Consider the following 24,904-nt stretch of genomic DNA (forward strand, 5'->3'; position numbering starts at 1 on the left):
TATAGATCTGATCTGATATGTTATATATGCAGCAACTCATTCTTTAATAATTCCTAATGTTAGTGTTCAAAGCATCGTTATTGACGGAAGTGTCTCCCCCCCATAATACAATAAACATGATATCTAACCACAGTGTTTGCAGACTAATCTCAGCACCCTCAGGCGGTCATTGTGCTCTTTAGGTCAGATTGTATTTTTCCTTTGATTGACTTAAAATATACTTAAGGATACTAGATTGTAGCATTTGGGGCAATTTAGTGACGCAGCTGCAGATTGCAACCAACTGAGCCCCCCCGTCGCTCACTCCTCCCTCTCCAAGACTGTGTCAACATCAGCTGCCGAGATCAAAACCGTGGTTACGCCGTCCTTACCATAATCACATCTAGGAACGTCAGTCGACCAGTTTTGCACTTCACATCACCGCCGTTCACAAGTGTGTCTGGGGGGCCTTCAAATAACGTAAACACGTGAAAGTTTGATTAGTCCATTCTGGGCTACTGTAGAATCATGTCAGTGCAACATGGTGATGTCAGTCTTTCTAAGCTAACAAAACACAACAATGCAGGTGATCATACATGAATGGAAACATAGTGATGAATATTATTTTCCATGTCTGCTATGGGATCCCTGCAATGGTACACACAGGCCCTTTAAGACACTATGGTATGAACACGTGTGGACCACAGTACGTCTTCCTGTAGTATTAGTGCAGGATGATGATGTTAATGCTTTTGCCTGAATATTAGACCAGATCCTGCAATCCTCAATGTTTCCTATTGAAATCATACACTGTTGCCATCTACAATCAGGAGCTCTGAGTGACTTTGAGTCTGTCGTTAATGCATGATGGTCATCCACGCATCAGATTTTTAAGAGGCTTTTCCTCATTGACAAATAATGCAGGAAGCCAGAGTGATCGACTCCCTCTCATCTTCATCCAGAGTTAACTCCTTTCAACATGCTTCTCCTCTCCTCCCACTCAACATGTGACAGGGTAACCATTACTAATTCTTTTTTTATCCCACCTTCCCTCCCCCTTCCCTCCCTCTCTCCCTCTCTCCCTCTCTCTCTCTCTCTCTCTCTACCCAAGTATATTGGATAGTGATCTTATTCTGTCATTTCTTACCTGCAGCCTGCACTGGTTACCCGTTTTGATCTTGCATACCCGGGTGTGACTACAGCAAACTACATGGCAAGTTTTATTTCATTTCATTTTTATTTTACACCGGGGGAATCTTGATCCTCTGTAATTTTTTTTGGTGTTATTTAAAATTCTTCCCTCGTGGGACCTTGTACCCGATGACTGATGTCTCCTCGGTGTTGCATGGATTTTGTTGTGGTGTCTTTCCTTCTTGTGGGCAGCTGCCTTCTTGTCACACTCAGGGCTCCAGACTAACTTTTTCACCACTGTGCAGAAAAACAATGTTGACCATTTTGAATGAAGGTAAACTCTCCCGGATGAAAAAGATTTTACACCTATCATTATGACATTGTATTATGCTAGCCATATAGAAAAAAGTCACCCCAAGAGATACATAATACACAGAAATTATTTCACAATAATCAAGATTTTAACTTATTTAACTGCTGTTATTGTTTTACAATCAAGCAACAATAACGGCTACATTCACTTTTTGCTTTCAAAGTTACGTTAGCAGTTTTAGTAGCAAGACTAAATGTATGTGGTTACTTTCATCTCTGACAGAAGTTTGGTCAAATGTAGCAATACTTACACCTCCGAACTGAACTCAGGAATACCTTAGTAGTGTATTAACTGTAACGTGTTCATCTGAAAAGAAACCTTCCGGTCCTGCTGTGTGTTTACTCCGTTAGCTGTTAGCTCCGTTAGCCTATCACATCTAACAGGATTCTGCTAACGGCTCATGAGCAGTACTTTACTGCATATGTACACACGTACATACTGTGCATACAGTGCTGTGAAAAAGTATGGGAACACTTTCTATGAAGTTCATGTATATAATGCATCATAAGCACATTTATAACACATTATAATGCATTTAAAAGGCTTTATATATCTTTCTCACTTCAGCCAGGTATAAAGACACAGAGAACTGCTCTAATGTATTTTAACAGATTATAAATTCTAAAGTTTGGTAGTTATAATGTGCTGTGTAACATCCAGGACTCAGATTCTTCTTTCAAACACTGGGGTCACCTTGGCATGGAGGTATAAAGCGTTATGAATGCTGAAATTATAATTCATTATGTCCACCACTTATAATACTTTATAGACCTTATTATAAGGTGTCATGCATGATTATAAATGTTATGATGCTTATAATGTGTTACATTGTGCTTATGATGCATTATATACATGTCCTTCATAGAAAGTGTTACCAAAATTATTTGCCCCTCCCTGATTTCTTCCTTTTTGTATGTTTGTCACACTTAAGTGTTTGAGATCATCAAACTGAATTTAATATAAGACAAAGACAACCAGAGTAAACACAAAAAGCTGTTTTTAAATGATTATTTCATTAATTGAAGGGGAAAAAAATGATCCAACCTGACCGGACCCTATGTGAAAAAGTAATTGCCCCTTTGGTTACTCAATCAACCAAAAAAACAAATTTCATTGATAGTTGGGTTAAATTTACCAAGACACACCAGGAATGATTACTAAAAATTACTGAGAACCTGTCCGGCGATGTGAAGCTAAAAGGTCTCAAAAAGCAGCACAAATACTTCATGGCACTATGTGTGTATACATACATTCTCACACACACACACACACACACACACACACACACACACACACACACACACACACACATCTTTATATACTGTACATACACACAGATATACGTAGAAAAGTCCTTGAGGAGAAGATCTGTGTTCGATGCTGTTAGTCTTGAGCCCTGCCTACACCTTGTTACATATGTGTGTAACCCATTTGCCTGCCAGTGAATCCCATGTGCTTGTTGTGGTGTTACTGTGATTTGGAGTTAATCTGCCTCTGTTAATGATCATGCATTACTATATATGGAAGAGTTTACTGTACCCAGGTTATGTGGCTTTTATATCTTATTTAACCTACCTTTTAATAATGAAGCATACTATTTTAAAGGTCCCATATTATGAAAAACATGTTTTGTCTGGTCTCTACACCTATAAACTGCTCCTTCCTGAGCCTGTCAACTCCCAGAATGAGGAAAACAAGCGACTCCTGCATGGTCTCTGCAGCCCACCCACTGGTACAACGGGGCTCCTACAGGCTGTTCAGATTCAGCTCCTGTTGTTACTTAACGGACATTATAAGCACCTGGGGGCACGTGTCCAACAGAGCGCCATGCACGACGGTCTGGGTCTGGTCTCTTGCGTTTCATTTTTAATGACAATGTGCCGGCTACGGTTCGTGTTAGCTTGTATGTGTGTGCTAACTACTTCACATCGGACTTCTTCAGTAACGAGGGTCAGTACAAAGCTGGCTTTGCCTCAACACTGACACTCTTAAAAGGATCTATCCCAACCATACGGGACCCAGCAACTTCACTTGAGACACATAGGCGAGTCATAGCGATACATCCACTGTAAACATTGACGCATGCTACCGCTAGTGACATCGTCTCCGTGGCTCTCCAAGAAGGCAATGACAGACGGAGCTCATTAGCATTTAAAGGTGCAGACACAGAACCAGCCTGTTCTCAGCAGAGCTCAGCAGAGCTGCGACAAGGCTGTCTCTTTACAAACACTTCTTCATATGCAGATCAGGAATGTGGCTTTCTGTTCTGGATTCAGAGGATCGAACTGACGGATCCTTCATTGCCCAACGTATCCCAAGAATCATTGCGCAGCAGTGACGATTGGATTTTTATCAATATGGCGTCTACGTGTGGCTCAGCAGTGGGAGATGCAGCATAATAGATCTCAGCATGAAATATATCATGAAGCATATCCTCCATCATAATTTCAAATACAAAGAATAAAATAAGATTTCTGGCTCCATCTTAATCAGATAATGTTAGTTACCTGCTGGTTGCTAGGCAATGGGAGGGGCAAATGTTGGTGCTGGGAGCCGTCTCGTTCCATAGACCCCTTGGTTTGGCGATGGTGACGTAGAATACATCTGACGTAGACCAGGAAGGCTGCATCTTCCAAAGCTGACAACACTACAGACTGACAAACAATCGCCACTGCCGCGTAAACTAAAAACATAGTTTACTTTCTTCTTGTCAACTTCAACATTCTCACATTGACCTGACTGCTAAGATACCTATTAAGATAACTATTGACTTTCTTTGGGTGTAATTTCCCGGTGAGTCGGTCCCCTCGTGGCTGGAAGGAGGACCTGATTGAATCTGTAATGTGAGTGTGAGGAAGGCAGACTGAGAGAGACAAATGTGTGAGGGAGTTGTGAACCGGCCCAGGACCACAAATTCTGTGCTCAGCCTTTTTATTTACTCTCAGCCTTGGGACTTTTGAATGAAAAATTACTTTAATATAGCCGCTGTAATTGTAAAGGCAGCAGGGAGGCAAGAATTATGGTTTGTCTATGATCAGAGGAAGTAACCCCTTCCTTGCTGGCTGAAACAAGCAGCACCAATTGGAGAGTGTGACTCAGGGAAGATGTTATTGATTCTAACTGCTGCAATGTTTATCGATCGCCACCCTCTTTCCATGGTAATGTCCGCTTGTAAAAACACATTCATTTTGGAAACAGTTACTTCTCTGTCAATCAGGCAGGGTGAAGTCTGATGTATACAAGTTTCCTGAAGGCTGCACATGCAGTCACTGGTTCATGTTGGGTGAGGGACGGGTCACATCAACAGTGCACGTCCTTAGTATAACTTTAACCTCATGGGGAAAAGATTCACTAATCCACTCTCTGCTGTTACTTTTCCTCCTCTGTCTCTTTAGCCACACAATGGGAGGCCCCGATCACCTTCTGGAAGCACTCTGATTGGTTCTTTTTGGGTTAGTGGGATGTGGATAACAATAGTGCCATCATGGCAACAGAGAGGACACAACAAACGCTGCACAAATGCTCTTCATGGTGGCACTTGTGCTTAATGCTACAGTATACTGAGATCGTTTTAGTAAAAACGTAACCTCGTAACATGTTCATGGAAGAAGCGTTACAGGCCCAAATATTGTCTAAGATCAGAAAGATGTGGGTGAAGAAACTTCACTCAAACCTAATTGTCATCTGAAGGTTCCACAGAAAATGTAATTCATCATTGCAAATTCATGAATATTCATGATACGGTTATAAAACACAGCAGTTTTCAGAGAAACCATCTAGACTTCCAGTCATCAAAGTGATTCTTTAAAATGACTCCTACTTCTGCAGATGGACTGTTAAGTGCTGTGTCTGCCTCATTTGACAACTTGTTGTCTAACTACCTTTTACTGGAAGTGAAACTTGAGTCCCAGCAGACGTTACCATTATATATCAACCCGATCTCCTAAAAAAAACGTATCCTCAAGAAAATTGCATAATGAATAATGTTTTGAAGGAAATCCATTTTGTCATGAATTATGTTTGCTCTTGACGTATTCAAAACGAGTCCGCTGAAGTCAGCATAATGAGGAGGTCTGGGTGGTGGACCGCCAAACAGAAGCCAGGATATATCAATTTAAAAACTAAAACAGAATTAAACACTTTTTGAGAAGTGTTATGGCTCCAGCTTCTGGTCAAATCCTGATTTATCAATGTTTGGATTTATTGTTTGTTAATAGCTCATTTATTTCTCATGAGCGTATTATATTTCTTCTCTTGGTCCTATCTATAACAAGTAAACCTGCAGTAACTTTAACTGTGGAACTATTGTTTAAGTGGATCAAGGCAGATGGAAAGCTGGCCTAGTGCGCAACTGCAATGTCTAACACCGCCAGGACTACTATTCAGAAGAATTCTGTTTGTCAACAAAGCTTTTATTGTCTACATTTAACTAAAGTATTTTATTGCCTAAACATAACCAAGTACTTTTGTTGTGTATGATGAACTACATTCTCCTGTTTTCCTAAACATATCTAAGTACTTTTATATCCCAAAGATAACTACGTTTTTTTTTGCCTGAACTTAACTATGCACTTACACTCACACCAAAATTGAACAAAGTACTATTTCCAAAAGAAAACTAAGTACTATTATTGCATAAATTAAAAAAGTACTACTTTTGCCTATTACTAAGTACCTGTGTTGCAAAAAGATAACTAAGAACTGTTGTTGCTTAAAAATGACTAAGTATTGCTGTTGTCAAAAGATAACTAAGTACTCTTGTTCCTTAAAGATAACTAAGTACTATTGTTGCCTAAAGATATTTAACTACATCTATTGCCTCAACATAATGTTCTTTTGTTGCCTCAACATGACATTTAGTTACCCATCTTAGTACTTTGATTGCCTAAACTTAACTAAGTACCTATTTGACTCATCTTAATTACAGTTTTGCCAGAACACATTTTTGCAACTGGGATGGATTTATCAAAATACTTTACAAAATACTACGACACAATTCACAAAACCACACACCCAACTGCAAAATACCTCATATATTCTGCAAAATGAAGCACTGCAACCAAAATGACAGACAGCATTATCAAAATCACACTTTTGCACCAAATGGAACACACTTCATTCATATTACCATATTTGTGTCTTACCAACTACACACTGTCGGCATAATGAAAAGCACTCTCATATTTAGTATGCTTTGCCATAATACTAAAATTGTTCAAATTGTAGAGAATTGATTGTTCACATGCACAGAAATATTTGCAGATACACGCACATGCTATTGAAACATTTTTTTTTTTTTTTTTTTCACAAAAATCAGTCAGTGCAACAAATCCACAGCAGATATATTAACATTGGAGTGAACAAAAATATGCTCTCAAAACAGTAAACTGAAAAAGAAAATTGCAGAATGTGCAGAAAAAAAAGCAAGAAAAATAATTAGGCACCATCTTGCCGGACAGCTGGGTCGCCTCGTCCACATCACAGGCAATATCTTCCCTTGCCAGACATTGAGGGAAGAAGCGTCTTGAGTGCCTTATCCATCCCTGAATCACACCCACTTCAATTTCATCACATGCCTCTTCCATAGCCTGCACAAGAGGCATGCGCACAAAGGGCTGCCGGTCGTATACCTTCCACCGCCATGCTGAAAAGAACTCTTCTATGGGGTTCAGAAATGGTGAGTATGGTGGGAGGTATTGCACGAGAAATGGTGGGTGGTCAGCAAACCAGTTTTGGACTGGGGCAGCATGATGAAAGCTCACGTTGTCCCATACTACAACGTACCGTTTTTTTTGATAGTCGGTAACATCCTTCATACCCTTGTAGCAGCCAGGCTGCAATGGCCGCAAATGACCTAACAGGAAGTGGAAGGAAAGTGGGGGAAGTGGATTTTCGAGGCCCAGGATCAAATAAGACTGAGAAGGAGATGATCCGTTCTGGAGCGAGCTTTGGGGTTCAGAGTTCGGCCTACAGCACCGCCTTGGTTCATACCACGCTCTGATGGTATGAGAATGTTGTGGAGTCTGTCCAGAAATGTGAGAATGTGGGCTGTGTTGTATGGTCCAAGGTTGGCATAATGGTGGAGGACACCATGTGTATTGGAGATGGCAGCGCACATTGTTATATTCCTACCACGTTGGCCAGGAACATCTATAATGGCTGTGTGGCCAATGACCAGCCTCATCTATAAAGATGAACTCATGTGGGATTGCATGAGCATCCATTTCCAGCACTCTCTTAAAACAAACAACAGAAATCAGTCAAAATGGTATCCAGTACACTGGGAAACAATGTTGCATGTAGTGTACTGCAGTCAATTGTACTGACATCTACATATGCTCGTCTGATCTTTGTTTCTTTGAGAGTTTCTCTCAAAAGGCACCTTATAAAGTTGTTTTATTCTGATTTGGTTTCGCTTGAGAATGCAAACCAATGTGGACAGACTGACTCATTGACTCATTGTCTTGGATGATGTGGCTTTGAATTTCTCGTAATCTGGTTTCATTATTTTCCAAAACCAAGTTTACAATGGCAGCTTCCTGTACTCCAGTGAACATTTGTCCCCATCCTCCACCATGGATGCGTCTCTCAGTCCTTTAGAAAAACAAAAAAACTAAAATATAGGGTTTGGACAAAGCAGCCTAAATATATTTCCCCCACAGTAGAGTAAATTGTACAGGAAACTTGTACAGTTAGTGTATGACATCAGCCATTCATGAAGTAAACAGGTGTCACCCAACTGATACAACTGGGGTGTGCTTCATAGTGTGAAAGACATTTTGGTTACATTGCTCACTTGAAGTCTGTTAGTGCTTACTTCCTGATTGAAGTAGTAACAATTAACAATTGTTTGGCCAGGTAGCACATATAGTGGCCAATTAGCTCATGTACATTTTGAATGGCAGTGTTTTGAAATGTGACTTTATGTCAGATTGTTGTGTCTTATGCAGAGAACCGTGTTCAGTGCATTTCAGAAGTGCCATTTTCAATGGAAAAATATGTGTAAAGCAGAAAATGTGTTTAAAGTTTTGGAGACTTGAGAAGAGGTTTCGCTCTTTGTGTGTCAGTTTAAATGTGTGCTATGCATGTCATATTAGTGTGTTAGCAATTGGGAAAAAAACGGTAAGTACTTTTGTCTCCTAAACTTAACTAAGTAAATATGTTGCTTAAAGATGACAAAGTGCTTTTGTTGCCTAGAGAACTAAGTTATAATTATAAAATGCTGAGGCCTCCAAAAGGCATGTTCAATCCGCGTAAGAATAATAAGCAACAAACGAAAATACAATATGGCCTCGCCAGGTCCGACGTTGGCGCTTGAGCCCTAATAATAATAGTTCATATGACTTATATAGTGCTTTTTTAGGTACAAAGACACTTTTAAATAAAGCAGTCAGTCCCAAACGACAACTCTTAAAGAAAAAAGTCTGATGCTGGCATTGTGAAAGATGGATTTGTAGTTTAACATAGAAAGAAAAGCTGATAGCACCCCACCAAAATGAAATGGAATGTTTAAGTCCAAACCTTTAACAATACTGCTTGAAATCCTGCCAAAAACTCTGGACAGGAGAATGCTGCAGGAACACAGATTTAGTAACAGTCAACTCCAAGCAAGTGTAGTAGTTAGTTGTCGTGGTATATTAATATAGTATAGCTGTAGGCAGTAGTGACGTGTGAGGTCTTTTGTTGCTGTGCCTGGTGATGGTAAACACAGTTGATGATCTTGGCTGTTTCAGCGCACATCCACAGCCTTTATAACTGCTGTGTGATCCATGACCCTGTGTTGGTGTTCAGAATGCCCTTCTTGTATGTATTTCTGTTGGCAGTGAGAAAAAGAAAGGTAGTGAGGAAACACAAGGAGTCAAGATGTCACGTAAAGATTGACCGACTTCTCCTGCTGATTGCTTGTTCACCAGGAGTTCACATCAAACCTATATTGAACATAATGATGCACTGCAAATAACCCACAGACCCATCTCTGTGAAAGACTCGTTGTCGACACTCAGACACACTCTGGGATCCTCTGAAATTGATTTGCTCTAAGTGGGTTTCTATAAGAGGTCAATTTTATGCACTTTAGCCATTTTGCCTTAAATAGTTTTTTCTTTGCTGATAGAAAAACCATCAGTGAACAGGAATTAAAGGTGGTGCCAACACTCAAGAATAAATATGAACAGTTAATTTAATATATTGTTGGAAGAGAATTTCTTAGAAAAAAAGAGGACAGCATTTTAAAGAGGTCAGCTCTTAAACACAGGGAAAGGGAAAGAGAAAGCCATTAAAGAGAAACAGCCATTACTACAGAGTAATGTTACAGCTTCTCAAATCATGAGCTGGTGCCTGACGGCAGCTGGAGGCTGGGTCTAAGCATCCTGTGGGTCAGGATACATGCTAACCCTTTTTATTCATTCAGACTTTCAAAGAAGACCTTTTTCTTTGTTTCTGCAGCTGCATTTCTGCTCATCTGACAGTGAGGTATGGCCAGAGACCTCAATGAATATTTAATGCCCTGAAAAAGTTGCATTTTCCTAATTTGTATGAGAAAGATGACAATGAAGATGGATTAATTTTCACTTAGAGAGGTTGTATCAAAATCAGCAGTTGTTATTTTTCTGTTTTAATTCTAAAGAATACTTCTTTGAAAGGCTGAATTGCTAGTACGCTTCCTCAATATTACAGCTCAAACTTCTGTAAAAGAGCTGACTATTAAAAAGCATCCATTAACCCTTAAACCCTAAGCATTATCAAGCAGCCATCATTACTCCATCATCAGACAGATCATACTCACTAATTATTCATAATGCGCAACCTGAAATAGGTACACTATCTATAAACTAGTGGCCCCAAAAACGTCTGTATCTACATGCAAACACATCAGCACCAGTCTCTAAAAGCCCTTCACCAATCTGTTTTGCATCTCACATATGCAAAAACAAGAGTGAATACTGATCATCTCAATGAACACTTGGAAAGGAAAAGTATGTGGAATTAAATGGGAAAAAGGAAATCGTGGATATACAAATGTAAAGCACAATTATTTTGGCTACAATTATTTATTTAATCTCAATAATTGCTTTCATAATATGAAAATCAAACATCAAATGCAATGTAAAGACCAAGACATCTTCTCTAAATATGTGATGATAATCACAGAAATGTGAAAAAATCCAATCGGTACTTCAAACTTTGGGATAATGATTGCCATGAAAATACCTGTTAAATCCCTCTGTGCTGTGTGGAACCAAGAACATGTGTTTAGTATTTGTGTCTGTGTGTTTTAATGTGTGTTTGTCGATCACCCAGCAAGGTCAATGGCCTAGTTCAATGTGTCACTCTCAGTCAGTGGGCAGCTCTGGAAGTTGAACACTGTGTGTGTGTGTGGGTGTGTGTGTGTGTGTGTGTTTATACAACTTCAGTAGTAAATGGGTGTTATGTATATTGAGTATTTTGATAAATGGCTCATGATGCTTGTACCCAGACAGTGGCTGGCTGAATGGTAGATTGTTGGTGGAAAATCGGATTAAAGACAACCTGGTGGACAGTGATGCGGTCTATCCCAGAACACAGTGTAATCCTCCCTGCACTGATCCTCTTCACATTATTACTGCTGTACTTTGTTCAGGCTGCAGGATTTTGGATAAAATAAGTACCAAAATATCACTCAAAACTCTTTGTTTATACAATATGTATATCACAAGTATTGTTATACCTTTACAGTATAATATATGTATATACTGCCACTGCTGGAGCTACCATTGAGATGTCAAGATTAGGGTTGTCAAAAAAATCAAAAACTAAAAATTAGAATTGGATTAGATACTAATTTGCAAAAGTATCGATACCAACAGTGCCATCTCCGCCTCCTCCATTGACGCACAACTTATAAATGCATAAATCAAACAACTATGTATAGGAGAGAAGAGCCTCTCTCCCTGCTAATACAAATCTGGCAGAATTGTTGTCATGAATGCAGCTAATCAATTAAAACATTTTAAAAATATTTTTAAAGTCACTTTTATAAATTTGAATTAACCATCTTGTATCTTTTTGTAGCTCACTGAGTTAGCTGAGGTCCACTGTAACATTTGTAATGATAAGAATAATATGATTGCACAGAAAACGATGTAGGGAGTTAAGGCCTTTTCTACACTGAGCCCATTTTTTTCATTCTAAATTGTCACATGTTAAACAAGACTAGGTGAAACCTGGTATATGGCTGGACCGTGTGTGGTCCATGTGCTTAATTGCAGATCACATGACATGGTTTTGCACTTAAATTATTTTACACCAAATAAAATCAGTCTCTACAACCTGCAGCCTGTCAGTCAGTCACCAGGGCAACATTGTTGTTGATGAATGCGACGAATCACGTGATTTCTTTCCTGTTTTATCATTGTGGCGTTGGCAGCACCGCTGCGTTTGAAACACTGTACTTCATGCTTTTCACAACAGGTTCCAATTTCAACGTTTTCTGCATTCTGTCAAATAGTGTTTAGAGTGTTGTTTGACCCTTCAGAGCCACCGTAGAGCTACATTTCAACTGAAAAGCTTGTCCACCTCATTGGTCAAAGCAAGACGCTGTTATGACACACAGTTTCAAGACTAGGAAGATGCAGAGGTGAAGGAGAGATTATATATAAAAACTCATCAGACTCAGTGTGGAAGGTTTCTTTGTGTAACAAATTTAATGGATGACGGATAAAAAAGGCCTTGAATGTTAGCTTTACTTGAATTATAAATGCATGCATATTGGAGGATACCTTCCTTAAAAGACAGTACCTAACTGTTTTAGTTGTCTCAATAATTTCTGAATGTCATGAAGTTCGGTCTCTGAAATTGACGTCTTGCAAGTGTTTTTGGAGAACAAGAGAATGCTAATGCTGACCTCCTTGCGAGGCCAAGGGGTGGCTTGACGAGATCAGTCTCGTCCCCGCTGAGTTCTCCTCCCCAACGACATTTCCCTCATACACACCAGACAGAAAGTTGTGTTTCCTCCCACACACAAGCATAACTTAAGTGTGACCCTGGGGACACCAGGATCCTTCGCTCCAGATGGCCAAAACCTCCTACAGCCCAACTTGACATCCTATCACAGCCCTCCACAGTAACAGGGATCCAGCCACCCTGGACTAACCAACCTTGACACGCCAAGCAGTAACGGACACATAAAGTTCCTTTTCCTATTCTGTGATCCTAGCACTGTTTCACGATAAGAACGCATGTGTAGACACATATATCATAATATCTGTAAGGATGCATTTAGCTGTAAGATAGTCATGACTCAGAAAAATGAGAAAACAATATGTTTCCCTGGAGACCGTTTAGTTGTTTTGTAGGAGACACGGTTGAACTGGACATAAATTCTGACCAAATCCTAAAAAATTCAGTTGAGGCAAAGATAGTGTAGAAGAAATGTTCTGCCTTCCACTGCGTGATGTTGAGCAGAGACCAGCTGGCTTTGTTGTTCACTAATGCTGCCCAATAAGTTTGGCTTTGCTGGTAAATGTCAAATATAACAACCGTTCCACAGGAGGTTCAAAAGAAATCAGCTCTATTTTACATTTGAATAATTAGCACAATCTCCTGATTGAAGAGCTGCTCTTATTTAACATAAACTAAAGTCTAACATTATTATTCATCAACGGATCATTTGTAAGCAAAAACACTTTTATAAAACTTGGCCCTGGCAGCTCTGGTGACCCCCACCCTTATAGAGAAACAATAAGCAGGTTCAGACTGCAGCAAACACCAACCGACTGATCATCTAAAAATACAGTATCCAGACAAAAACCTCAATGCTTTTGTGAGATGTGGACAGAGGAGAGAACGCTATGCAGAAGCTGTCGAAACTGCAAACTGTTATTGATCGCAACCATCTCCTGTGATTGCCAACTGAGAGGTCTGTTTAAAGACACGCCAGTACAGGATGAGGCAGACGTAGAAGAGAAAAACACAGCGCGTCATCCTCCCCACCCTGTTGTTTATCATTGTCCAGCTGTGCGGTGTCATTTTTCCTGGCAGTGAGCCAGCAGAACTCCTCCTCTTTAGTGATGGCAGGGCTTCCATGTTATTATGGGAGGTTGGTCCGGAATACGCTGTCAACACACTGATGGGAAGGAGCAGGCCTCTTTCTGGTCTTTGTTGTGGTTCTGTTGCATCTGGGTTCAGATTTGACGGATGAAGAAAGGCGGTGTGCTTAGGACTGGTGTGTTCATGTGGGATGCCAGCGCCTGGCATATGAAACACATCTTTAACTTATATGTGTGACTGTCAGTGTCCTGATCCTGTCACTCCAGGCCAGTTGTGTTGTAGTACTATACGACTCTGTGTGTGGATGCTGTTATAAGTTTCTGATACCGGTGGATACTGACTACATTTATATGCAGCAAATATCCAAATGTTTGCTTTAAGGTGTGTTACTTGACTGCAGGATCAGTTGTGTTTATTTGCGTCACTCCAGACGTGCCGGGGAGGAGGAGGAGGAGGAGGAGGGGCTTACCTCGGTGATGACGGCGACAGGATTCCATCAATCATGGCTGAAATAACCGCCGTTGGTACTTTGTAATGTTGTGGGAGTGCCAGACACACCGATTGATCACACACCATCACACATCAACATCAACACAGAGAGGTGCAGCTGGGGAATACAGTTAAATAAATGACCTCTATCACACAGTTGCTGCAGATTGTTTCAGCTGCATACGTAAATATATGTCTCTCGCATATTTTTCAACTTTAAATTGTTACTTGTCTAATAGATAAGGGTTTAGATGTGGTGACTGTAGAGTTTCAGTACAGTGAACTCACGGTCATGTTCAGGAAACCAGTTCGAGACGATTTTACCTTTGTGACCTGGCGTGTTGTCCTGATGAAGGCAGCATCAGGAGATGGGATCACTGTGGTCAACAGCAATACACCAGTAGGTTGTGGCATTTAAACAATGCTTAATTGGTTTTCAGGGGCCCGAAGTGTGCTACAGAAATATTACACCATTACACCTGAAGCAGGAGGATCTTCAGAGAAGCGCTGACAACATCCTTTCAGTGGCAATGTAAACCTGTTCACACAGGATATACTGAGTTGGATGATGGTTCCAGGTTTTGATTCATTTTCTACCCGTGTGGCGAGCGAAGCTGGCAAGAGATCCCACTGATAAACTAATATAAATGATATGTTATAAATGATCTCATTCTGAAAAAGGATAAGATATACATCTCCCACACACGATCACATTTCAAACTTAAAAATAGAAGGCTACTGCTCCCAGGGCCAGAGAACTGGATATTTTAGCTTTTTGGACCGTTCTCTGTAAGCCCTGGAGGTGGTTTTGTGTTTAAATCCCATTAGATCTCACTTTCTTGCACTTTTTTTCTCACACTTCTTTGGTAGTGTAATAAGGGTCCTAACATATAAAACAAGCCATTGACAACTTTGTAAATGTACAGATTGTTTATTAAAAAGGACCGTATTCTAGTCCTGCTCAATGTGTTAAGTGTCCAAATTCAAATTCAAACTTGAAATTCTTTGTCATATTCAGTATCTGTGTTCATCAATGACTCGAGGTATTGTCTGTATAGACAGTCGTTTACTTACTTACTTTGAGTCTCTAAAATGGTTTAAAATAAGTGAGAGATGCCCCTATCACTGCCACTGTTGGCATTTTGGAAGCATCGGCTAAAAACAGGCTAGTTTAGAATGCATTGAATTAGTGTTTTTTTTGCTCCGCAACGAACGTTTAAACTCGTTATCATGCGAAGCATAACCAAAATCCATTTTGCACCAGATTTCCCCTTTAAGTCACCTTCACACTGTTTGGTTTGGACTTCTGCAGACTGCTTTGACCATGTCTTCTTGTCTTAATACATGGAGTTGCTGCCACGTCATTGGTTGATTAAATATTTGTGTTATTTTTAAACATTTCTGCCGTTTGGACATCAGGTGCAATGCTAAACTGCATTTAATTTTGTCTCAGTTCTGAACACTGACATACATGTCAGTAGATGAATGTAATCTATTATAACAGAATATAATAACAACATATATAGCAAGTTATTAGCATAAAAAAATTAAGTTAAACACATCATTTGTGGTTTATTGTTGCTTAATGTGGCTGCAGGCGTACAGTGAGAGCAGAGCGTCACCCACCCACTCCCCCGGAAACAGGGAGCTGCCAACAACCTCTTAGCAGCTTTCGATTGGTGCAGAAGATGTAGTTTCCACGTGGAAAATGGGGGTCCCTCCTCCCTTTCTCTCTCTTAAGCCCTCTCTCCCTTCGTCTCTCTCTCTCTCTTCATCCCTCCCTCTCCTTGCTTTTGTGGCTGACGGAGACCTGACTTTGCTGTGTAGACGCTCCCCCTTCCTCAGCGTCATCATGTCTTCATTCCCTCCCTCCCTTTTTCGCTCTCGCCTCTGTGCTACAGTCTGCTGAAACGAACCACTCAGTCCAGATGGGCAGCAGCTAGAGCCGTTGGGCTGTCACTGCAGTCCAAATTGTCATTTCACCTGTCGCTATGTTTGCCTCTATTTGGTATGCCAAGAAGCTAGGGAGACGACTTGTGCAGAACAGCCGGAAAGCTAAGATGCTGAAAGACAAGGTAGGTTCTCACCACTGTGGTTGCTTTACTGATTTACTTTGGGTTAACACAACAGGAACAGGATACAATGTCATGGCAGATCTGTGGGACAGACAATAATATCCTTAATTTTCATGAAATATGTTGCCCTTTATTCATACATGTCAGGTACTGCTGCAGCAGGTAGTGCTACTTAATTTCACCTGTTGAATAATAATGTTGACATCTGTGGTGGAGGTTTTATGTAAATGAGTTGACTCAATTGCGTCCTTTCTGCCTCGTTTGAGGGGAAGAATGAGCGATGAGGGCACACGGACCTTACTGCCAGATCTTGTCTTTTGACCTTGCTTATGCATATGGGGACTTAAAAGCTAACTCTTTCTCAACACATTAGGCTGTCTGCCAGTGCCAGTTTTCTTCATCCGCATCTTTTAAGTCATCTGACTTCAGCGCAGCCAACTTTTGACACTGCAGACACTTCTCTCACCATGGAGTCATCTGACTGCAAACAAACTGAGTAGGTACTACTGGACAATTTCTTTTTTTAATTGACTGTAGATATTTCGCTGACTCCCCAGCTTCCATTTAGCAACACCATCAGGTATGGGGTTAGTTTTGGTATGATAGATCAGAAGAAAAAAGAAAAAAAATGTTCTTATGTTTAACAGACAGCAGTGTAAGTGTGACAAAATCCAATTGCTAGGATCTGATTGCTGGCAACTTTGGTAAACTATTCTCATGGCAATGTATGAACAAACACTTCCCAAAAGGCAACAGGTCACAGTAGGCTTTAAAACTGAAAAGCATCTCTTATGGTATGAAACTTAAAATCCTAAATGTATAGAATACTACGAAACATTCAAAGCACCCAGACATTTGTACGTTGTAAATTACCCAGATCTTCCAGCCATCTGCCTCCCATTGAGCAAGCGCACCATCCTACAGTGTGTTTCCTTTAACTTAGCCATTTCTTCTTGGCTCACATGAAAAGCAGTTTTGTCATGATTTAATGATTTGAATAAAGGCCATTCAAGTTGTCATACTGTGAAGTTGATTTGCCTCAAAAAAATGATACGCAGATTAACAAACATCTGTTTCTTACGACGGCATATTAGTGCCGCTGTAGTTAATATTCCGATAGTAGCAAATGTGCTACTTTATAAATTCCCAGATTTGCTACTTTATTTGTATATGAGTTCGTAGAAGAATTAAACACGTTGCTTGACCGGATGTTTGCCGTTGCTATGATAACAAGTAAAAGCTACCGCTAGCATCTTAGCCAAAACACCCGATTAATAAACACCCATTAGATGACAATTTGGCCCATATATAAAAACAACAGCCATCAGCCTAAGGACCTTAACGAGGTTTTGTGACACGTTGTGATGTAGTAATTAGAAAAATCAATGTTACATTCATGGGAAGTTAGCTAGCATAGATGCCGCTTCTCAGCATCGTAATAAAGTGGCAAATCTGCACTTTATAAAGAAGCAAATTTGCTACTTTATAAAATTTGCAAATATTTTTTCTCAGAATATTGCCCACCTCTGTTAAGTTTTTTTCCCCTACAGTGGCCCTAATACGCCGTCATAGTTTCCCAATGTAACTATATGGTAAATTTTGGGCTTAATGGCATCATGAGACAGACCTGGATGTTGGAACTATGTTGGCCGCTCTTCCTTGGAGTTTTTTATTTTGATTATTACATTTTGTACAGTGAAGGGTGCAGACGCTAACGTGTGATCCTTTTTGATAGGGACACCAGGTTAAAAACTGATGCTGATAGTAGTGAAATGTTAACTATCCATACTACAACATCATCTATATATTTGAATTTGCATATTAGATCTGCCTCAGTAGTCATCTTGTGTTGATCACTGGAGGATGCCTAGTTTCACAACATATTCCTATCATCAGTCAGTGGTAGCTTAACAGGAAAACTCTCAGTCAGAATGTCTATTCTTGCAGTAGTAGTAGTTGCTGAGCAGCTCTTTTTTTACCTCTACACCTTCAGGGTCTGACGCACTCACTCGCTTTTGCGTGATTTCACAACTTCCACTGTGGACTACCACTGCTCTCCATTAATTGCAGCCTTAATCCTACTGATTATACTCTGGCTACATACGTAATCTGTGACCCCTGCAGTGTGTGTGCTTTTTGTACAAATGAACAAAAAGCACTGTGCTGCTTAGCAACGAGTGTGTGTGTGTGTGTGTGTGTGTGTGTGTGTGTGTGTGTGTGTGTGTGTGTGTGTGTGTGTGTGTGTGTGTGTGTGTGTGTGTGTGTGTGTGTTGTGTGTGTGTGGTGGGGGTGGGATGAGGTTGAGGCTGACAGAGTGCTTGTATTTTACCTAAAGGCCCAAGAGAGGGAGAGGGAGCCAGTAATAGAGAGATGAAATCAGGCCTTTTCAGTGTTCCCCATGGAACACCAACAAAAATCAAACAAGCAAAACAAATCAAGGGAACATGGGATGAGCGAACAAGGCGATGTGTGTGTGTGTGTGTGTGTGTGTATGTAACCTAATCAATGATAATAATAATCAAATTGATAATAATAATAATAACAATAATACAATAATGTATGTAAATACTAAAACTACCTACCCTCCACCAAGATTTTGATCTCAACAATATATATACAGTATATATATCGCATGGGCGCATGGTTTGACCAGTGTTTGGAGGTAGATGGGTGGTAGATTGAAGACAAGGCATGCTGCAGCATTCTGGATACGCTGCAATGGTTAAGTCGTTGAAGCTGGAAGTCCAGCCAGGAGAGAGTTGCAGTAGTCAAGGCGGGAGATGACCAGTGCTTGGACCAGAAGTTGCGTTGCATCTTTTGTGAGGAAAGACCAGATCCTGCAGATGTGAGGGCAAATCTGCAGGATCGGGCCACAGCAGTGATGTTGGGGGTGCAGGATAGTTGGTCGTCGAGGATTACACCTAGGCTCCTCGCAGTTGACAAAGGCAATACTGTGAAGTCCTCAACAGTGACCGACAGGTCCATGCGAGGGCAGTCTTTCCCTGGGATGAAGAGGAGTTTGGCTTTATGCAGGTTAAGATTGAGGTGATGCGCAGTTGTCCAGACGGAGATGTCTGTCAGACATTTTGAGATGCGAGTTGCAATGTGAGTGTGAGGGTTAGGGGAAAAGAGAGAAACAGCTGGGTGTCATCTGCATAACAATCTCATCTAAGGATGGAAGAGACATGGGTTCAAAATTAGAAATGCTTCACATTTCTCAGGGGGAATTGAAACTCATGGTGGGCAGGCAGGATGGCAACATCCTTACTGGCCTTAAATTAGAGTCTGGGGTTATGGCAGTTCTGAGAGATGAGATCTGAGAAATATTATGATCTTGTCTTGCCTGAATGCGGACATTGTGTTGTCATTCTATCTCCAAGTCTACGTGCAATTTTGTTCAGCTTGTTCCGAGCCCGGATCTGTTCATTTAGCCTTGGCAGTGCACTAGGTTTCGATTTTTTGTCTCTTGCGGATGCAATAGTGTCGAAGATGTTTTTGGTGATATTATTAACATTGACGGCAAGGTCTTCAGTGGTGGAAATGGACATAAAACAAGTGATAGATTAAATGATGGTGAGGAAGGCTTTACATAATTTGCCCATCGATAGAGGTTTTGGAGTGGAGGTAGGCAGCATATCCTTAGAGCTGATGGTACTGAGTCTTCTAGGACCAGGTCTACAGGGACATAGCAGGATGGCATTACTAAATCTAGAGTGTGACTCATAGAGTGGGTAGGACCACTGATTGATAGACTGGAATAGGCCAAAGGATTCAATTATGTTCTGGAATTATTTTGCCAAGGAGTTAGAGGGGCAACATATATGGACTTAAAATCTCCTCATCATTGGCATGATGTGAGATTGGAGAAATCCTGCAGAAAAGCTGGATTTGGTTGAGGTGGTCTATAGCCATAACTTGCTGTACAGCAGAGACTGTTCAGATCATTCACATCCTCACATGATGGTTTCAATACAAAGAAACAAATATACTTGATAATTGACTTGAATGTATTTATGCATTTCTATTCATTTGAGAGAGATACTGGTTGTGTACTCGTGGAAATAAGTGCATGACAGATGTTCTGGTTGGATAGGGGACAAAGGTGATGGAGTGCATACTTATACTTGTATGTAAATGTGTGTGAGAGAATTCGGCTTTCTTCAGCACAGCTGGGAAGCAACTAATTGTAGCTGTGTATCACATTAGTGTTAAAATCAACAGATTTATTTTTTATTGGCAGACTCCAAGGCCCTTATTGACAAAGAGAAGCGTCTGGCAGTCTATCTGAGCATAATTGTTGTAACGCCGAAGCTAATGTAAGCTATTTTATTGAAGTTCATTTTATCGAAGTGCTCAGAGGATTTCAGGTCAACAGAATACAGTGTATTATACATGTACTATATATGCCTCGGACTTTTATAGTGAAAGGCAAGAATGGAAGGAGTTGATCTGGTTAGCAATTGAAAGTAGTTTTAAAGTTTGCCATCTCACTTTGCACCATGGAGCCTCCGTGTTGTTTACAATATAGTGTATGTTTGGATTGTGTCTCTTCAACGTGATTGGTTGACGACTCTATTCGTGGTACGGAAGTTCAAAAACATTTGAAAGAAAATTACGTCAACTTTTTGCCACACAATATTGCTATTCTATGCGACTAAGCAAAACAATCTTTTGACCTCTACTGTAGAGAAGCCTCAAAGAGTGGGCTTGCATCTAGATCAGATCCTTATACTCTATGTGTTTACATGATGTGTCAATCTGTTGTCAGAGATGCTCCGTTGTTTCACTCAGTGCAGATTTATTTTGTGCTGCTATTATTTTGGTGTGCTATATCTAAAATTGGACCACAAGATATCAGGTTGTATTATGGTCAGTGAGATGAGCAAAGAGGTGCTAGCGAGGTCAGAAATGAGTCACCAGCCGAGGAAAAGGATGGTTTGGTCCGACACAATCAGGTTATACAGTATGATGCCTCCTGTTTAAAAGGTACAGGTATTGTCTGTGTGTCTGGGGATGAGATGGAGACTAACTAACTAAATGATGGGATCATTTCATTTCTGCAGCTTGAAATGATCCTCTCTCTGCCCTTGTTTCCTGTCTCCCCTGTTTACAGTGGAGCAGATTGGTGTCTGACAGTTGCTGTATAAACATGTTGCATCTGCGTGTGCATGAGCACAACAGTCTTTCCCTTCCTCTCTGTCACTTTGTCACAAAGTGAGTGAGAACAATTGAGGGCTACCTGGCTCTCCACCTCAAATAGCAGCTTGCTCTCCAAACAACCCAAATTAATCTGTGTCTACAGCTGTCCACCGCAAACTCTGCTTCATTTCAAAGGACTTAGCCAGGATCACAGAAACCCCCACAGCTGTAGAATGGCTGTCTGCTGTTAGAGATATCATTACAAGCTGAGTCTACATAAACACCCACACAAAGTAATACATGCATATGACAGGGGAGGGATTTGTGTAGTAATGAAGTTGTGGGAATGCATTTGTTTCCCCACACAAGCCAAAATTTAAACTTTGGAAAACTTTGGTGTTACTATTTAATGACAACTGAAGGCATCATATTTTTGAGTAGGCAGTGTCGCTAATCTGAGAAAAATTCTTCATATAAACAAACTGCTAACTGCTAATCTATGAATATAAAGTGGAAAGCATGTAGGTGTAACTGCTTAAATTGTGTCAACATCACCTGACTGACAGCTGTTACCAAGTACTCATGATCATTCTAGTCTCTGTGAGCTTTGTGATTAGAGAATACATATCATCTAATCAGATGGTATTATGTGTTGATTTGAATTTGAATCATTTTCTGTTTTTATCTGTAAAACAATATCAAACATTGGCTGGTTGCTGCTGCACGATTAGCTCATCTCTTGGCTTAGTTTTATTTCATATAAAGATCAAACCCTTTTGTTATGTACCCTTTCTCTCCTTCTGCCTTTCTCATGGATTTACTTGCTCTATGCCCAATCTCTGTCTGCTTCTCTTTAACTCTCCTGTGGCTGTTGCTCTCATGATGTCCCGGTGGCAGAGTAGCCATTTGCTGCGTGGGAACCAGCTCCTTTCGATAATGGATGTGCACTCCTGCAGCCTGATAGCAGAGTGGGTTTTTGAGAGGGCCGATGTCAAGCATCTGGAGAGCCGAGTGACATAGAAACATGGCGATATCTGTTTGACTCGTTTCTTATATTTTAAAGCCTGTGAACACAGTTTTCATATTCTGCTTAGCCTCTACCTTGTTTTATCTTGTGCCTGAAAGTTATCAATATCAGTCAGGTGATTCATCCAGCAGTGAAGCAGAGTGTCGCTGCTTCTAGGGAGCCCGGGCCTGAGGTCTGAGCTGTTCTAACATCCACACATTCTCCTGCAGCCTGTTCTCCCAGAAAACAGGCAGTGAGAGAATGAGGAAGACTCGTGTGGGAGGGAGACGGTCGTGGGCTGCAAGAGAGAGAAGTCATTAACGAATGAGCAAATGAAAGAGACATAGCATAAAGTGAGAGAAGGAAGAAGAGGAGGAGACAGACAGGTAGATGAAGCCTCTCTTCTGGCTGCACCTTTTTACTCTTGCTGCGTGAGACGAAAGGTTAAATCTGCTCTATTCAGAGACTTTTCAATTAGCCCCCAGCCAGTGTTCAGCATTGTATTTGATTTATCTCCCACTGCAGTACAGACTACGTTGTTCCCATTGTTTTATTTTTGCTCATTACGGCGTGTTTGAATGGGTGCATGTTTTTTATGACATGGGCTGCTGTAGCTCCGCCTCTTTTCCTGACATGCTCCATTGATCAGTCTCTAATCTAGTTTAGGCTTCCTGACAGAGCTGACTTCCCTCAGGCATTAATTATGCCTCCATGTGATTTATATCAGTGGGCTCCAGCACCCAGCACTCTACCCTGTCTAATCCAATCGGATCCACGTCTGTGGCCCAGCCACTGCAGCGATCACCCAATCAGATATATTGAGTATGTGTCGCAAGTGTTCCCCCCTGCTTACATTCCCCTAGAGCGATCTGTCCTGGACAGCTCCACTCCATCCGTTGTTTTAAAGTCCTCCTATGTAGAGAACGTCACACCGCACACAGCTGTGAGGAGGGCAGATGTATCTAGTTTAGAGCCTCTAATCCACAAAAACAACTTCTCACGGATGAGAAATTGATTTTAACAACAGCGTTAGCTGGTATCTAGAGGTACAGCTGAACCGGGGATTATATTTCTTCTGAAGATGTGGGAAATTACTGAACTTTTTTTCTTCATTTGGATATCTTTACTGAAACAGGTTGTGAGTAGAAGACCTGCTTGGTGACCTCTGTTAGTAAGGGTACACACAAAATCAGGTCCAAGATGAGCTTCATGTGGAAACGACAGTGGGACAGCATTTTGAGTAACTCATCTCTGAGCTACACTGTCCATGGAGGAAGTGTTCCAAACCTTCTGTCCCTTCCACGCTCCGAGGGCCTGGCGACCCTGAAAAAAAGACTATCCATGGACATTCTCAGAGGCTGGGCCCCGGACCTGGGGAGCCTGGCCATGGGGCTCAATCTCAATCTGAGCCCAGTGAAATGGCCCTCGCTGGTTACCGTTTGTAAGTGGAAACAGTCCCTGACAGAGAAGCTGAAGAAAAGACACTATAGCACTGAAGACGAACCACAGGTTAGAAACATTGATTGTTTAATGACGGTTACGTCTTTATCCCTGATAAAGATGTAACAATACGACACATAGCTGTTGTTGTACTCTTTTCTTCATGTTGCTGATTGCTCGGATTCAGAATTATCTGTTTTGACAAATGACTAGGTGCTTGTCACCTCACCGATCCAAAGGAATAATGGCCACGCTTCATGATTCACTGATGTCATTGTCTTTATTACTCTCCTTGTACACCGTCTGACACCGTGAAATCTACAAGAGACAATAAACAATATTTTAACGACAGGCTTAATTACACAGATATTGACTTAATCTTACAAAACTGTAATGAAACCAATTACCGTCTGCGCCTCTTTGACCATGTACAGAATCCTTGTAGCTGCATCATACTCAGCTCATTGCATCTGACCCGCGATATACACTTCCTGTGTTAAAGGTCAGGTCCCGTGATCTACTACGTCACATGCATAATATTAACTTTTTAAACATTTACCCTACATTAATTTTGTTACTAACATTATTGCATCTATTGTCAATAATTGCTATAATAAACTTAAACAGTTATGAATAACCAAAGACAAAATATCTATTCTTCCACGACAAGTCTCTAGGACTGTTACAGTGCTGAAAAAAAAAGATGCTATTTGCGTAGTACCAGTTTGTAGAAAATAGCCTGCCATTCACTTACACTGACAGGATTTGAGAATAAGATGATTAACGAGGTTGCTGTTAATCTGCATTTTCTTATAAGAAATTGTTGCTGGTCTTTTAATGCCTTGTATTCAACAGTGTAATTTCTAAGATACCAGCACGCACTTATTGAATCTATTTAAACGTTCCCTCTGAGATAAAGACTCCATCAAAAGCCAAGAACGCAGAATCAGTAATATATATAAGTTAAGTGCATTAAGTACATAATAAAGTCACATAAAAAGAGCAGCAGTGGACCAAACAAAGAAAGCTCCTTAATGACTCTGTCACAAGGTCTTTCATTGTAGGTTTAAACACTGAGACCAGCTATATGTGAAAATAATGAAACCATCCACCGCTCCCTTGATTTTACAGCCTGTCCCATTTCGTATATGCAGTGTAATTACGAATGTAGCTTTCCATCCAACAGGCTCCTTTAATTTATGGAATTCATTAGATGGAGGATATTTCCTATGAGACATGTGTTGT

At 40.7% G+C, this 24,904-nt stretch overlaps 1 protein-coding gene across 28 annotated transcripts in view; it reads left to right on the forward strand.

The window, feature by feature from the left end:
- dlg2 (discs, large homolog 2) overlaps positions 1–24,904 on the forward strand; it is a 147,549-nt gene that overhangs the window by 66,502 nt on the left and 56,143 nt on the right. For 17 of the 28 annotated variants that reach the window (XM_084029227.1, XM_084029216.1, XM_084029205.1 and 14 more), the window contains one exon: positions 1,133–1,192. The exons of 8 other annotated variants lie outside the window; for them this stretch is intronic. In XM_084029227.1, the coding sequence (XP_083885353.1) occupies positions 1,133–1,192 (60 nt within the window). Of the gene's footprint in view, positions 1–1,132; positions 1,193–15,895; positions 16,075–23,326; positions 23,729–24,904 lie in introns of those variants that run through there. 3 more of the 28 variants (XM_084029221.1, XM_084029225.1, XM_084029220.1) reach the window with 3 other exon arrangements.

Source organism: Eutrigla gurnardus (genome assembly GCF_963514095.1).
Source record: "Eutrigla gurnardus genome assembly, chromosome: 15".
Classification (NCBI taxonomy): Eukaryota; Metazoa; Chordata; class Actinopteri; order Perciformes; family Triglidae; genus Eutrigla; species Eutrigla gurnardus.